The sequence below is a fragment of the Pogona vitticeps genome, chromosome 1, assembly GCF_051106095.1.
Source record: "Pogona vitticeps strain Pit_001003342236 chromosome 1, PviZW2.1, whole genome shotgun sequence".
NCBI classification, from domain to species: Eukaryota; Metazoa; Chordata; class Lepidosauria; order Squamata; family Agamidae; genus Pogona; species Pogona vitticeps.
Window position 1 is genome coordinate 230,629,776 of NC_135783.1, and position 16,267 is coordinate 230,646,042.

General features: G+C 42.5%; 2 protein-coding genes across 4 annotated transcripts in view; one reads left to right on the forward strand and one right to left on the reverse strand.

The window, feature by feature from the left end:
• The window catches only part of LOC110090113 (TGF-beta receptor type-2), a 55,545-nt gene extending 42,435 nt beyond the window's left edge, over nt 1-13,110 (reverse strand). For 2 of the 3 annotated variants that reach the window (XM_020813624.3, XM_072984952.2), the window contains exon 1: nt 3,547-3,807. In XM_020813624.3, the coding sequence (XP_020669283.3) occupies nt 3,547-3,604 (58 nt within the window). In that variant the 5' untranslated portion in view covers nt 3,605-3,807. Of the gene's footprint in view, nt 1-3,546; nt 3,808-12,925 lie in introns of those variants that run through there. The other variant, XM_078393950.1, reaches the window with a different exon arrangement.
• A 236-nt stretch (nt 13,111-13,346) lies between these two features.
• Nucleotides 13,347-16,267, forward strand: part of SNX4 (sorting nexin 4) — a 51,965-nt gene continuing 49,044 nt past the window's right edge. The window contains exon 1 of the mRNA XM_072984892.2: nt 13,347-13,617. Coding sequence (XP_072840993.2) covers nt 13,426-13,617 — 192 coding nt within the window. The 5' untranslated portion in view covers nt 13,347-13,425. The remainder of the gene's footprint in view (nt 13,618-16,267) is intronic.

Here is a 16,267-nt window from a genome sequence, read left to right on the forward strand (position 1 = left end):
GTGTATGCTCTGTTTTAAGTGCAAATGCTTCACTGGTGCTTTAGATGAACTTCCTGCAGTGTTTGAAAATTTCTGGCAGACTTTCTATTTACCATCTGGCAGGACTTTTATGAGCCAACAAAGATAGGTCAGAGCTAAGAAACTGCTGTGATTCTATGATAAATTTCTGAAGTCTACTAAGCTAAGCATTTTCCATCCATAATGAGGTATATTTTATCACAACGATGAATAATTTTCTATAAATAACAGGAAATGAGATGATTCAATGCTTAATGTCTTCTTGTTCTAAATGGCTTCAGCAGCACCCACCTCCTTACATCTGATAATGTGGCCAACTGATCCTATTTTAACCTCTCTGAAAACTTGAAATTGTATTTCAAATGCTTGCTTTTTAACAAGTTAATTGGTCCATATTTCTCACCTGCCTACTTGCTCAAAAGGTACTACAAACGTTCTCCTTATAGGTTACAGATGCGTTTACAACTTCTTACTAAGATTACACTGGCTATACAGTTGTGCCATGTAAGAGGCTTTGGAATGTTTAAATTTAGCACAAATAGGAATGCAGCTAGACCAGAAGATCTCCAGATGCCAAAGAACAGGGGAATTCTAAGTACAATTCAAAAGTGACAATTTACAGTATCTTGATAGGAACAGAAATATTTGTATTTCTGGATAATGAACGTATTTGATGACTTTGCGCTATTATTGTGTATCTCAGGGTTTTTTAAACCTTATTTGCCTTGCTTTGTTTCATAGACAAACAGGGATGGAGAACGGCAGCTATTTAGATTCTCCTAGCAACCACAAGGTAATCACCTACAGGTGAGGAAAAGAGAAATCACAAGACTACTATTCCACTCATGTGTGAATGAAGAACTTTATCATGCTCAGGGTACAGAAATACACAGGACACAAAAGTAGTGGACTCCCATTGGAGTAGTAATCATAGTTACTTGAGCTGGAGGTAAGGATGGCCCTCAGACAGAAAGAAAACATGACGTAGCTCTGAAGTATTAGGGAACACTATAGGGACATTACCCAGATTGAACCAGTGACCGACAGGCAACAGGAGGGGGAAGTACCTCTTGCCAAATGTGTTATCGACTACCACCAGCTGTTGTGGCACTTGATAACATGATGGTAACACAGTGCTGTCGGCTGAGATATCTGCCTTGCTCCCACCAGCTTATTTGGATCACTGCTGATTTGTAGGTTGCGTATGCCACATCCTGTAATGGTTGCAGTTCTGTACACCCAATATTCTGAAGCCACTCCCTCTTGGAAACCTTTTTTGAACAAGAGACACTAGACCACTCACTTTGAGAACCATCTCCTGAAACAAAGGAGATGATGACAACAGAAGAGAGCTTGATCATTTTAGTAACAATAGTACTTGTAGTAACACTAATAGATTTAGTAGGAGAGGAAAGAGCGCTAGATGGAAAGCAACCCAAAATTATCATCTTGGACATCTGGTAAGAATATTCTTCAGTATTTTCCAGGATTCCTGGAAAGATGCCTGTTTGCAAATTAAAGACAGAAATTAACATTCTCAAAGCCTTCACTAGTCTAACTTGTGGGATTGCTTGTTCTATTTGCCCAATCCATACACCTGCAGGAAAAGTAACCTTTATTCCTATCATGAAATAGTTTACCTAATTACCCAAATTCAAGTTTTGCAATTCAAACACGGAGAAACAGCTCTCTAGGATTTTCTAGCTTGAAGGGGACCTCAATGACATCAGTTCAGCATGGTGCATAGAATTCCCTGCTTGAGATTTCCTCAGTGCCTTGGGGAAATCACTTCTTATCACCATCTCAGAAATCAAAATCAGCATTCAACTTGAGAGGTTCTTGTGAATATGAACAAGAAAACTGGCTACATCCGGACAAAGGGTGCTTGTACAAAGAGGGCTCCTAGACATATGGGTGAAGAGGCCCTAGGAACCTATTTCACCTTTCCCTCATTATCAAATTCCGTCTTCTAGTAAGAAAAAGAGTAGAAGAAGCAATAGGAAAATGTGGGATGGTTACAAATAGAAGAGAGCATCATCTGAACCAGAACATGGAAAGTTGTCTTTTAAAGTTTTGAGTTGCATGACTCAGTGGGCAACTGATAAAATCTGTTGCGATTTCTTAACTTGAGGTAATCTGCCTCCAGCAGTTACACCATCTGCATAGCTATGCAAGAGGATTTTGGCCATTAGTTATTACTTCCAGCCTCTGATCTGAGGCAGGGCTGATTTTGTTAGAAGAGTTAAGGGAGGAACTGGTCCAACGGCTGATGGCCATTTAGCTTGGATCTAATCCAGCAATTCCGAAACACTTAATATTATTAATAATATTCCTAACCACTTTACGACTCACATTGCAAGGCATACAGATATTTGGTTTTGTGTCTATATACAGTACATCTATAACTATCTTTAGCTCCTGGATCATACAAAACCTAGCCAGTCTGCAAACAGAGCTCCTGTTCAATGCAGAATACCTATAAAGTAAATTCCAAGGTTGAATAACTTGCCACTATTCAGGTCAGCCAGCCCTAAAGTGGGAGCACTGCAAAGCCTGTGTGAGATGGCTGGGTCAGATCTGGTACAAGAATTACCGCATGGGCCAATGGAAATCAGCAACAGAGGGACTGACAGCCCATTATTGGATGTGAAGAAGTGATACAGTGAGCACTGAAGAAATCCTCCAACTGGAAGTGGACTCGTGATTTCATAGAATGACACAGAATCCCGTTTTAGAGGGAATGACACGCATGAGTACAATAAACAAATTCCGTATAAAGGCATATTAGCAGCAGTTGTGTATATAAGAAACGTATTCACTTGATTTATCTGTATGTCTGGGCTTGCCTAGTCGAAAAAGAGGATGAAAATGTAACAACCTTTACATGACAACGGGACACATTCTGATATCATGGCATGGGAGCTGTATCATCAGTATTAAGGGACTATTACAGAAGCATAAACACCATGCATGTGACAAAGAGTGATTTGCTTACATGTTGGCCAAACTGCAGTAGTTGCAAAAATATATTCTTTCCTTCCTTGCAATATTTCATTAGATGTATTTATTTATTTTTTATTTATTTTATTCTATTTATACCCCGCCCATCTAGATCACACTCCATTGTGTGCTTGCCATGTATGCACATGAAAGAAAGTAATGCAAGTTATGTTGCATAATCATCTCAGTATCCAAATGTGCCGAAACCACATCACATCGGCTATGCATGATTCTAATGGACGTACATATAATCAAAACAAAAAAGCAATACAAATTTTAAAAGGCTTCCTGTAAAGAGTTTTGTATGCATGTTTGTTACCATAATGTAGGGACCTCATCTTGGACAGCTTGGCTACAGAGGCTTTAACGTCTACCATTTCTCAGCAAACCCTGATGAAGCATTTGCAACTGCTCAGTTCTTTCAACTGCTTCTATCCTTTAGCTAGTCCTCGGCGCAGCAGAACGGAGCAAGCTGGAAAAATAAACAGCCCCTTGCTTTACAAAACATTACAGCCCTTTCTTACTCACAGAGCAGCAGCAGCAGCAGCAGCAACAGAAGCAGAGAAAGGCTTTCCCAGGAACTCATTTTCAGGTCCCTGCCAGCAAACGAATCCCAGCAGCTTCACAGTGTCGGTCGGTTCATCCTCCGAGCTTGTGGGGCTCCTAGCTAAAACTGAAGGGGAGGCAGACCCAGCTGTCTCAAATCCAGCTGTGCGTGTGTGGGGTCCGCCCAGGAACTCATGTTTATGAGCAGACTAAGCCTAGCTTTCTGAGCACACACACAAAAATATGGGAGGGGGTAGAGGGGGGAGCTGGCATAAGGCAAAAGCCTTCATATCAGGATGACAATGCTAAGCTGTTTTTTTTTTAAATCTATACTGTATGAAGTTGTTTGAATAGCACCACATTTCTGCCCCTATTTTTAACATGTCTGCTCGCTTAGATGCATAAATCCTCTTTCTGGAAAAAGGGAAAAGATAACAAACCCCAAATGAAGGACTACAGTAGCAACTATTTTCCCATCCTTCACTAATACTGTGATGTAAAATTAGACATTGACAATTACTAACACACTGTTAAGTCAAGAAATTCTATTTCCTTTCAACAAGTTGTCATTTGTTTTATCTAATTTATTAATTTTTAGAGCAGTCAAATGTTTTTTAAAGAGAACAAAAACACAAAGGGACTTAACATTTTGCTAACATTTTAAAATCTGCGTATGTGTCATGCTCCTGGAGGAGTATAAGGAACACTGGAAGAGGCTGCTCTGATTTAGTGAATAGACCAGAGTTGGCAACATTTGATTCTCGAAATGTTTTGGACTTCATCTTCCGGATATCCCAGCTAGTACAGACAATGATAGGTGCCCAGCTTTAGGGCAGAAGTTTTCTTATGATTGTTGCATGGTGCAGGGTTATCGATCTGCTTGTCAGCTTTCACCCTAAACCCCACACATCCCATGAGGTTAACAGACCATGGTGAGGCAGCACCTTACTGGCTGGGAGCTGCCCAGCTTAAGGCAGGCAGTAGCCATCTAGTGAGCGGCAATGACCTCTCCCACCATTGGAAGTAGCCCCTGGTGTCATGCTCTACACCGATCAAGCAAAGACTTATAACCAGTAACTGCTACTTCCCGTGTTATTTCGATGCTGTATGTGAAGCTGGAGTGTCCTCTCCAGAGCATGAAGCCTGGGTAAAATAATATGGAGGATAGGCTGTTACCCAAGCAGCAAATCCGCCCTCTCCACGTCGCTGAAATAGTCCAAGGGAAAGGCAAGAGCCAATACAACTGGTTCCAGCAACGTCGCAGGAGTTGCCAGAACGACACAAACTGCCTTCGGGACTCCAGCTCCAGATTTTGCCTCGAGGTTAACTCCTGAAGCCTTTTCCAGCAGTGAATATAGCCACAAGGGAGTGGAGGTTTGAAATTGTAGTTTTCCTTCTAGATGGGCTGCCTTCGAAGGCTGACGAGCCCCACCTACTTGGGTGGCGAGTGATAAAACAATGATAGGGCAGTGTGGAAAATGTGGTCCAAAACATCTTGAGAGCCAAAAGTTCTCAACTCCTGGATCAGATGGTTTGATTTAGGGGCTGGAGAACCTCACCAATGGTCTATCTCTCTCTTTCTCTGTGTATGTACCTCTATACCACGCACATGAGTCACTAGTTCTCAACTTTCATTCTCTGTTGGCAAAATAGGAATAACTGAGGGCTTTCTAGATAATGGAGGGTTGGTTGCCCTCTCTCTTACACCTGATGTGTTGAAAGCAAGCAGTTTAAAGTCATCCTGGCTGTCCACTCCTACTGACTGGCCACAATTTCTGGTGCCTTCACACCTTGTTGGCCTGGACTGTTACCAGCCTAGAATTAGGTGGCTGGTGAGGTTGAGTGCAAGTGGCATGGGGGGCACTGGGCACAGGGCAAGTCAGCATGGCCCATGAGCTTTTCAAGAGTGTGCTCAGTGTTTAAGGGGGCACACAAACCACCTATAGTGTAAAAGCGTTAAGACATGGCCTGAAAACATACACATCTATGATATGATACAGTGACTTTGTTGAAGCTAAGAAGGTCAGACTGTGACCCATATCTGGATGGAAAACTTCCTCATCCAAAGCCAGCCCAGATCCTTTATGTGAGAAGCCAGGATTCACATGGAATAAATCACTACCTAAGGATTTGAAAGTGCTTTGCATTTAATACAGAACACGTGCTATATAAATTTATATTCTATTTCTGATCTCTGGGTTTCTTTGCAGCATCTGCTTAGGGAATGCCTCATAGCATAAAAATATGCCAATTTGCTATCAATAGCCGTTGTGCAATGGTACCCAGTGCATGTCTGAAGCAATCCAATAGTGCTTCTGCAGTGGAAGGATCAGCTGGCAGGGTACTGTCATTGTTCAGGGGATGCCTAAATGTGTCCACAAGTCCTCATATGTTTCAGGGAGGCTCCTTCTGCTTCCCCTGCCAGCTTAAATAGTGTGCCATTTGCAAACATGGCAACTTCAAGGCATACCTTTAATTCCACATCACCTAAGAATGTTTAAAAGTACCAGTTCTTTTGGGTTTTGATTAAGCCCTAAAACCATCCTGAAACTCCTTGAATGGAGGTAGAAACACAGAGAAGCCTTCAAAGGAGGATGACTTTACCTCTAATGTATTATTTCAACATTTAAGAAGGCTATACGTTTTTCTGGCTATCCCTACCCATGCCCAGTTGAAGGCTGCTGGCTGAGTAGACTGCTAGCTGGCCCTTCTTGAGAAAAACAAAATATATAAAATAGGCAAAAACATTGGGGCCCTTTAAAGGCTAACTGCTATATTTTAGCAGGAGCTTTCATGGACAAATCTTAGGAAGTGGACTTGTCCATGAAAGCTCACTAAAATAAAACTTTAAGAGGCAACAACATTTTTATCTTCTTTTGTCTATTTTTTTTCTTTGCCTGATATGTTAGCCCAGACTATCATTGCTACCTCTTCTAAATCTCCTGAAGTTACTGATCTGTAACAATTAAATTTAAAGAGTTAAAAGTTAAATGCATATGCACTACACTGCATATACTAATACATTATCTGGGGTAGCAAAGACTGTACCAAGGCTGTTCCATGATAGAGTAATTTTGGATATCAAGGAAATTATTAGGGTTGCTCTCCCATTAGGCTGAATTAGCTGAGCCTAAATGCACAGCGAACAGTACTGCCCCTCTGGGAGCTGACAGAGTCATTGTCTCAGAATACCATATATTGCCTTGTTGAGGATCTCTTTGATAAACAGCTTGTTGTCTTGGTCCAAGGTCAGGCCAGTCCTACCTGTTCACTTGTTTGAAGAAATATGCTATAAATATGCTTGCTTAATAATGAGTTGCAGCTGCAATTTTGGGTGAGCAAGTTTGCTTTATCTTACCTTTTGTTGTTGTTGTTGTTGTTGTTGTTGTTGTTGTTGTTGTTGTTGTTGTTGTTGTTGTTATTCAGCTGGCTGTATTCTTTGATTACTTTCTGTTTTTGGATGTGTCTACCATAAAACATACCTTTCTATTTTTCAACTGGACAGGTATATATGGAAGACTGAAACACCCTTTCATCCAGAGATGGGTGTGTCAAATACCTTGATTAAAGATATCTTCCTCAGTTCAAGCACAAACCTATAAGAAAATTCCATTATGGGTAGCTCCTATAGAAGCCTTTACGTTGAAAGTGTTGAATCAGAAAGGGATGTTGTTAACTTATAAAGAATTACTTAACAGAGAACAAAATATAAAATGTAAGCAAGAATTAGAGGAACTAGGGGTGGCAACAGATTGGTGGTCATTGAATAAATTAGAATCAAGATATAGAAAAGATAGAAATTTGGGCTTTTTCGAGGGTGAAGTCCAGGTAGATAAACTGTGGATCCACACTGATGAGAAAATAATAAAGAAAATGTATACATACTTACTGGAATACGAACTGGAGGATGACAGGGTAAAGGAGACGATGATAAAATGGGCAAGTAATTTCGGTTATAATATTGACATTGATCACTGGACAATGATGTGGAAAGATTGCTATAAAATGATTAAGCCAGTAAATTTAAGAGAAAATATATGGCACTACACTCCTGCAAAACGGGCAAAAATGTCAGAAGGTAGCAGCAATATCTGTTGGAAATGTAAAAAAAAAAAAGTAGGAACTTATTACCATATGTGGTGGACATGTGAAAAAGCCAGGGGTTACAGTTGTGGGAAATAATAAAAGGAATCACCCAAAAGAAATTAAATTTCAAACCCGAAATAGCACTATTAAATATTATGCCAGAAATTACTGACAAGAAAATTAAATACTGTTTGATGTATATATTTATAACGGCTAGGTTACTCTGGGCCCAAAAATGGAAAAGTGAAGACATACCTACAATGGAGGAGTTCCTGAAGAAGCTGTTGGACATCACAGAATTAGATACACTTTCAGAAGCACTACGAGAACAACCAAGAGACTATGCAAAACAAAGTTGGAACTTAATATATGTTTGGGCCCAGGGACAGATCTGAGGATAGGGCAAAATGATTGATGGGCTTTGTTTCGTCTTTTTCGCTTTCAATGCTCTCTGGAAACTTGGGAAATTTGGGATGCAATGAGGTCTGAATCTCTGTCCCCAAAGGGGGGGGGGAGGGTTTGGGGTGTTTTTTTCTTTCTTTCTTCCTCCTTCATTTTGTTTTCATTTCTTCTCTTTCCTTCCTATTTTATTTTATATTGTATTTTATATTGTATATTTGTTTGTAGTTGATTAAAAAAATAAAAATAAAATAAAGACAGCAAAAAAAAAAAAAAGATATCTTCCTCAGGAACTCTTGTATACCAAAAATAATGAAACAGTCGGAGGTGAGCAAAATCCCTGTAGCAAAGCAGAGTCATGTCGCAGTGTTCCCAAATGGCAACCAAGACACCCACCTGGTGGCAAAGAGAATGCTCAGAAAAGGCCTGTGATCCTCCAGCTTTGTCCAGAGAAGACACAGGGATGGATGGATCCAGAAGCACCATCAAAGAAGGCAAAAGGCCCCTCAGGAAATACAGCAACATGGGAATGAAAACAAAGTGGAATAGCTGGCCGCCACAGAGACATCATGCAGGCCACTGTTTGTGCTAACTGCAGCTATGAGTCCACTTTCTGTGTCCTCGCTTTTGTTTTCCTGCTCACCACTGTTATCAATAGGTATTGTTCCTGGAGTAGCCAATGTAACCATGGCGTTGTAAGTTCAGGTATCTTGCCATACCACTGGGCCAAGATTTCTCCCTCACAAATGCCTGGTTGAAAGATAGCACGGTGCCTGTTATAACACAATCAACAGTCACACACCAACATGAAGCGCTGGGATTGCGAAAGATGAAGGAGGAAAGATAAAGGAGTGAAAGGTCAGTCAAGCATGTTGTGCCACACGTTGCTTGCAATGCCACATAAATGGGAGAGATAGTAAACACGCTACCCTGCACTTTTAAAATGATATAAAGACCTTTACATCCAGGGTGGATTTCATCTAAACCACGATTTTAATTTTTTAAAAAAATCATTTTTAAAATTAAAATCATGATTTAACCCATTTGATTTTTTTTAAAAAAATCATTCATTTATTTCCACCCTTTTAATATCTATTAAAGGCCTGTACTCCTTCAGTCAAAGAAAAGGGTCCCGTCGCCCCCGCTTATAAGCAGCAACTTTATGCTCCCCTTTCCTCCACCAAAAACACTTCCTGGCCTCCTCTGGAAACATGCACAAAATTTTATGCCTCTCTCTCCTGTGCTACCCCACTGTTAGGACACAAGGCCAGCTTTGTCTCCCCACTCTGGGAGTGCACTGGCTTATCTTGGAGTAAAAACACAAATCAGGTCAATGTGATTTACTCCTGAGAATTCATGTATATCATTGAGCTAGTACTTTCTTGAGGCTAAAATATGAAATGCATAGGATAATAATGAAACATCCTGGCAAAGAACTGCAAACTTTATCTTTAAAAAAAAAAAGGCACAGAGAAGGCAGAAGAGCAATTTGTCATCCAGCAAGGCAGAGAGGGAGGTTGCTGGGGGAACTTCAGAGAGAAACCGGAAATCTCATAATAATGAAGGCTGATCACTGTTCTCCTAAAACTTGACACTGTTTTGCCTGTGGGATCACAAGGGGGTATGATCAGCCATTTCAATTTTCTCTTAAATAACGTTTTCCAATGTACAGAGGAGATACATGTTACAGTATTTGCCATTATGGAGTTCTGTACCTGTGCATTGATAAATACTACCTTCAAAGAACTAAATGGCCACCATGCACCCCAATAACTACTTGCTCTCCCCTAAGTTACTCCCTGCGTTCAGCTTAAAGTGGAGGCAGGAAGGAAAGCTGAGAAACTGCTGAAAGTCAGATGACTTGTAAGTGCAAGTCACTCCTACCACGCTAAATCACTGTGCCACTAGGTTAACACAACAACAACATTTATACTGCACAGAGACCTCAAGCCATGGCAGAATTAAACAGAAGATGGAGTGAATATAATGTAAAATGAGAAACAGCACGAGAACAAATTGAGGAGTAAATGTGAATCAGGTGCTACAGGGATGAGACAGGTGGGACTATGGTGTATCAGCCCCAAATTAATCTCCCCATAAAGATTTGGGCTTGTGTCGACTCTTTCCTTTGAGGCTTTGCATCTTAGTGCAAAACTTGATTTGTACAAACAAGATGAATATCTGTTTCCTCTCCTCTTCAAAAAAAAAAGGTTTGTCAGTTCTTCCATATTGTTTTTTATGAGCCCAGTTTCCCTCCTATTAAGTCAAGCACATGTTTTCAAACACCTTGTTTCCAGAAGGTCTGTACTCTTCTAGTAAATGCTTTTGACCAAACTCTGGGAGGCAGTGGAAGACAGAAAGGGGGCCTGGCCTGCTCTGGTCCATGGGGTCACGAAGAGTTGGACACAACTTAAGGACTAAACAACAAGTAAATGCTTTGTTGGCTGAAAGGGAAAAGCAAAGATCATTTACTTTTAATCACTTACTAATAGGATTTGCCATTCCATATACCTTTGGCATGATAAACCAGTTTTATTATGATGATTACTGCATTAAAATGCATCTTGGTCTATAGCACCATGGAATTGAACAGCTTCTCCTCAAAAGCTACACTTTTTCAAAGAATATGTTAGTATGTGTATATGTATGGAAAAATGAAGACTCTTTGTAGTTCACTTGACAGACACATTGGTTATCAAACTGAATGGTCAATTTGCTTATTTTAAAAAATGAATCTTTATTCAAGTAATACTGTAATGCTACACATGTCTACTCAGATATATGCTCCACTGAGTTCAGTAGGAGTTGTTTCATTTGTTATGTGCTGTCAAGGTGCATCTGACTTACAGCGAACCTAGTAGGGTTTTCAAGCTGCATGTGATATTTAAGTACTACGCCACCTGCTCCCAGCAAGTTTCCATACCCAAACAGGCATTTGAACCCAGATCTTCCAAGTTCTAGTCTGCCACACTATCCAGTACACCAGCATCTCTCACAGTCAATGGACTTACTCTCTTATAAATGTAACAGAAAAATTGTCCCCTCCCTATAACAAAGAAGGAAATAAGGAGTTACTCCCTGGTGAATACAGTATTAGTAGGACTATCCTCTCCTTGTAACACACAAACAAACAAACAAGTAAAAAGAAGCTATTGTTTAAATGTTGAAAATCAGCTCTGAAAAAGAGGGAGAATGAGTCAGTTTCTTGCTAATGAGAGAGGTGTATGGAAGCATCGGCTGCAAAGAGGAGGAACAGATTTGTCTTGATGTGGAGAAAAGAATATGGTCAAAATACACAGAGCACATTTACACAATGGGTTATCATAGGCTACAGCTGTAGTCCTATGGCAGAGTCCATACTTTGCATGCATGCAGCTTCAGCATTTGCAGGTGGGGCTGGGAAAAATTCTTGCTGGAGACCCTGAATAACTGCTATACAGACCGTATTGTATCATACTCAACAGTTTGATCCGGTATTAAGATAGCTCTTTTTCATGTTCTGCTAAAATTGTCTTTCCTATGGTCTGAACCTTTTTTGGAGAGCAGGAAATGCAGCAATTAAAATACAAGCCAGCAGAGGGAGACAAGACGAAATAACACAGAAATAATTGGAGAACTAAGCAATAAACATGTTAATTCACTCAATGAGGGGGGAAAATTAAAATGATGGATTATACTCATTATCACAAAGAAAAGGTCATGTATGATGCACCTGTTCTTGTATGGTAGCTAAAGTTAAGGAAATCTGAATTAACATATTCATGTTGTCTCTGCAATTTATTGAAAACTGCCAGATGCAAATTATGTGGGCTGCAGTTCTGCACACACTCCCAATGGGGCTTACCTTGAATACATACGTACAAGACAACACAAGGCAAGCTTTCTCTTAGTGACTGGCTGGCTGAGTGGGATTTGTTAAATGTATTGCTGTACATTACTGCTTTGAACGTGATTTGGTGTTGCCATTTGTTGGATTCTTTCTGTATTGTACACGCACTGTTGTTAGCATTATATACTGTCTTTTAATGATTAAAGATTATTTTAAAGACCCTTTGAGTGCTTCCAATGTATCTGGTTTCTCTTCTGTTGCCTTCGGTGTTTGCACAAATTTCTTCCAAGATTATTTTAATTGTTACCTTTACCTGTAAAATACAGTTTCCCAAGCTTTTACAGTTTAGATTTTCTTGGAATGAAAGCTCCTTTTGATTATGTGAACTGTTAAAGTATCCTTTGGGTACAGCTAATTTAAGATGTGTTTTATAAACCTAAAGTCTATTTTATGCATGGTTTCATAACGTTACCCTTAATCTGTTTCCAATTATAGTGTGGTTTTTGGGGTGTTTACTCTAGATATACATTAAGATAGTCTTCTGTAGCAATTTGACTTGAATTTTAAAGGATGTGCATACTGGAATTTTTGAATCCACACTAGTAATATAACTGAAATACTTGTGCATGAATCTTGTAAACACCTTTTCTAGCATTTTTGGTAGGGGCTAGGTCCTAATGATGAAACAATAGCTTATAACAACACAAGGTAGAGAATAGGGTTTGAAAGAGGCATTTTGGCTTCCCAAATATATGTTTAGGCCCATATTGTTCTCCAGGTTTTCAGTTTGTCTGACTGTGTTGAATAAGTGGGCATAGTTAAGGCAGAAATCTTACTAACTAAATTTCATCATGTTCACCCCAATTGACAGTCTCCCCAGTAAAGACGAACGCTCCCAAGCAAACCTGATATGTGAGGCAGTGTGGGGTAGTGTAATAAGTTTTAGACTGGGACTTTGAAGACCTGGGTTCCAATCCCGCTCTGCCAAGGGAACTCGCAGGGTGCGCGTAAGCAATTCTAAAACCGCTCCTTGGACCTCACACATACCTTGAGGACCCTCTTCTTTTAAGGTCGCTGTTAAGTCCGGCGCCATTTGAGGGCTCCTAACGAAGGCAATCGGTCTGCATGGAAGAGGCTCACCCTGCCTTCCCGTCAAGCTTCCATCTAGATTTAATCTCGGGAAGGGACACTGAAATCAAAGACCCACTGACATGAAAGAAGTGGAAACGAGTCCCATCACCCGACGGAGTGAATTATCCATAACCCACGGAGAAAACTTGGTGTTTTTTTTTAAAACAAATACGTAACGAAGATCAAAGCGCTGGTATTTTAAGGGGGACGACGGGGAAGCGCCACTGAGAAACTGGCCCGCCCGCATTTCTTTTTTTTTTCCCTTTCTTTTTTTCCTTCCCTTCCGACTCGGGCCCTCCCGCGGGCTCTTCCCCGCTCTCGCCTCAGCCACCACCCCCCGCCGCCGCCTCTGACGCGCTGGGCGCCTGCGCGGAGAGCGGCGGCGGCGGCCTTCTTCTTCTCTCCCTCGGCCTTCCATGGAGCATCCCGGTGCCGAGAGCCCTGGCGGCGGCGGCAACAGCAGCACCGGCGGCAGTAGCAGCAGCAGCAGCAGCAGCAGCCAGGAGGGCGACGAGCCGGAGTCTCCCGGCGGCCCCGGCCCTGCGGAGGGAGAGGACAACATCGAGAGGGGGGCGGCGCGAAGGGCGGCGGGCCCCGCTGCCTATGCGGTGAGGGAAGCTCCGCCACTTCGCGGCGGTTGGGAGAAGCAGTTAGGCCGCGTCCCCGTGGATGGGCTCGCCTCGCCTTCCCTTTCCCTTCTCTCTCGCAAAAGGGGGCGAAGGAAGAAGGGCAGTGACGGACGGGGAGGGGGGGGAAATGGGCAGAGGCAGGCGTCGGGGGGGGGGGCTGCTCGGTTTAAGGACAGGGCCGGCGGGGGGAGGGTGCTTTGAGGGTCGGGGGGGGTGTCGTCGAGGCGTTTGGCCTGGGAAGGAAGGAGGGAGAGAGAAGGGTCCCGAAAGGATATTCGGGGGGGGGGGGGGCGAAGGGAAGGGTTTTTGCCCCTCGGGGGAGTGGGCACGGCAGGGATTTGGGGCAGGTGCCGCCGGGCGTGAGGAAGGCGTAACCGCCTGAAATCGGTCGCCTTGACTACTCTTCTCTTTCCCTGCCCTGCCATTTTCCAGTTTGCTAGGAAAGCCTTCCCCTCTTTTTCTAAAACATTTGGAGTCACGGGAACCTGTCCTCCCTTTATGCGTGGAATCACCTGCTTCCTTAGTCAAGAACTGGCAATAATAATGATGGTCATGATAGCTGTTGATATTTAGTGTGTGCAAGGCAAGGCTCTTTGCTTATCCTGTCTTCTGAGTAAAGGCTTTCCCAGAGCTAGTGGGAAAGCCTTTCCTCGACTTATGAACTTAAACTTAATCCGTTTTGGAAGGATGATTGTAAGTCGAAAAGTTAGTAAGTTGAAGTACCATTTCCCATTGAAATGCGTGGGAACGGAATTAATCCATTCCAGCATTTCAAAAGGCAAAAAGGCAGGGGGAAAGAGCTGGAAATTCGAACTTCCCGCCCTTTCTCCCTGCCTTTTTGGCTTCGGAGGTCTCAAATGGCTTCCTCCCATTGGGGGGGGGGGGGAAGCTCTTTGAGAGCTCCAAAGGCAAAAAGGCAGGGAGAAAGGGTGGGAAGTTCGAATTTCTTGCCCTTTCTCTCTGCCTTTTTGCCTTCAGAGCTCTCAAAGGGCTTTCTGCCTGACATTGGAGGAAGCCCTTTGAGAACCCGTGGCGGCAGGGACCCCCAGTGAGGTCTCCTATGGTGGCGGGCAAGCCCTGGAAGACCTCCCTGAGGGTCCCCGCCGCTGCAATGGGCACCTTCGGAGGTCTCAAAGGGCTCCCCCCCCCCCCCGACATCAGAGGAAGCCATTTGAGACCTGTGAAGGCAAAAAAGGCAGGGAGAAAGGGCTGAAAATTCAAATTTCCTGCCCTCCCTGCCTTTTTGGCTTCAGAGCTCTCAAAGGGCTCCCCCCCCCGACATCAGAGAAAGCCCTTTGAAACCTCCGAAGCCAAAAAGACAGGGAGAAGGGGTGGGAAATTTGAATTTCCCGCCCTTTCTCCTTGCCTTTTTGCAGGGAGCCATTTACGAATGGCTCCATTCACAAAAAATGGCATTGACTTGTGAACAGAGCCTCAACCTCATTCGTAGGTCGAGCTGCATTCGCAAGTCGATGCCAATTTTTGCCAACGGAGCTGTTTGTAAATCGAAAAATTTGTATCTGGGGACGTTCGTAAGTCGAGGGTTGACTGTACTGAAAAGAAGTATTAGCATTCAGCTCTGCTTTCCTTGGGAAAATCAGGAGAAGAAATAAACCTTGCCTTGCAGGAGGGACATGGTTTCCATGTTGTTTGTCATTGAATGCACCAAGGCAAACCTTACATGGTCCCGATGTTGGAAAATATATCCTGGGAATTTTGGGACTAATCAGGGACATTTCAAGAAACATGCCCTGTTTGGAAGACCCTATCATCTATTATTGCTAGCTATCCCTTTTTTTGAATCTTCCTTATATTTTATTTTTTATGTGTAGAGAATCTGTGGCCTTCCAGATGTCATTGGATATCAAAATTATCTTAGGGAGAGGTCAGGCATGATGAGAGTGAATAGTTCAGGAACATCTGGAGGGACATAGGTGCTACAACCCTTTCTTTTCTCGCATTTTTCAGTGTCAGATGATTAGGAGAAAGGCATCTAAGTTACAGGTGCAATAAGTGATGGAAGGTATGTAGGACAGATTAGGTCTAACATTAAGGAATATATTATCCAAGCAGACATGGAGCTGCTGGATAGCTCAGTGGTTTAGGTATCTGGCTGCAGAGCCAGAGTTTGGGATTTCAATTCCTCACTGTGCCTCCTTAATAGGGCCTGGACCCCATAGGGTCCCTTTCAGCTCTGCACATCTAAGACTGTGCTTATGATTATGTCAGGATAGCTAAAATCTGGTTTCGAAAATACACTAAAGATAAATCCTGTTCTGCTTTGCAGCCAAGGTTGTAATCTTTGATAACAAGTTCTTCATGCTGCACTGGGGTAGAGAATGTACTGTATTTTCCATGTATAAGAATGATACTTTTGTCTAAAATCTTTAGACTAAAAATTGAGGGTCGTCTTACACATGGAAGTAAGCTGAGGAGAGAACAAAATGGCACATACCTTGCCTCTGCAAACAGGCTGCCACCAATCACAAGGCCTAGCTTACTACAGTCAGGGGACTTGGCTTCCTCCAATCACGAGCCTTATGGAACTGATGTCTGCTGGTGCTATACGAACCAATTGCAACACACCTTGTTGGAGGTGGAGACTGTAGGCAGTGCTCAGATTCAACAG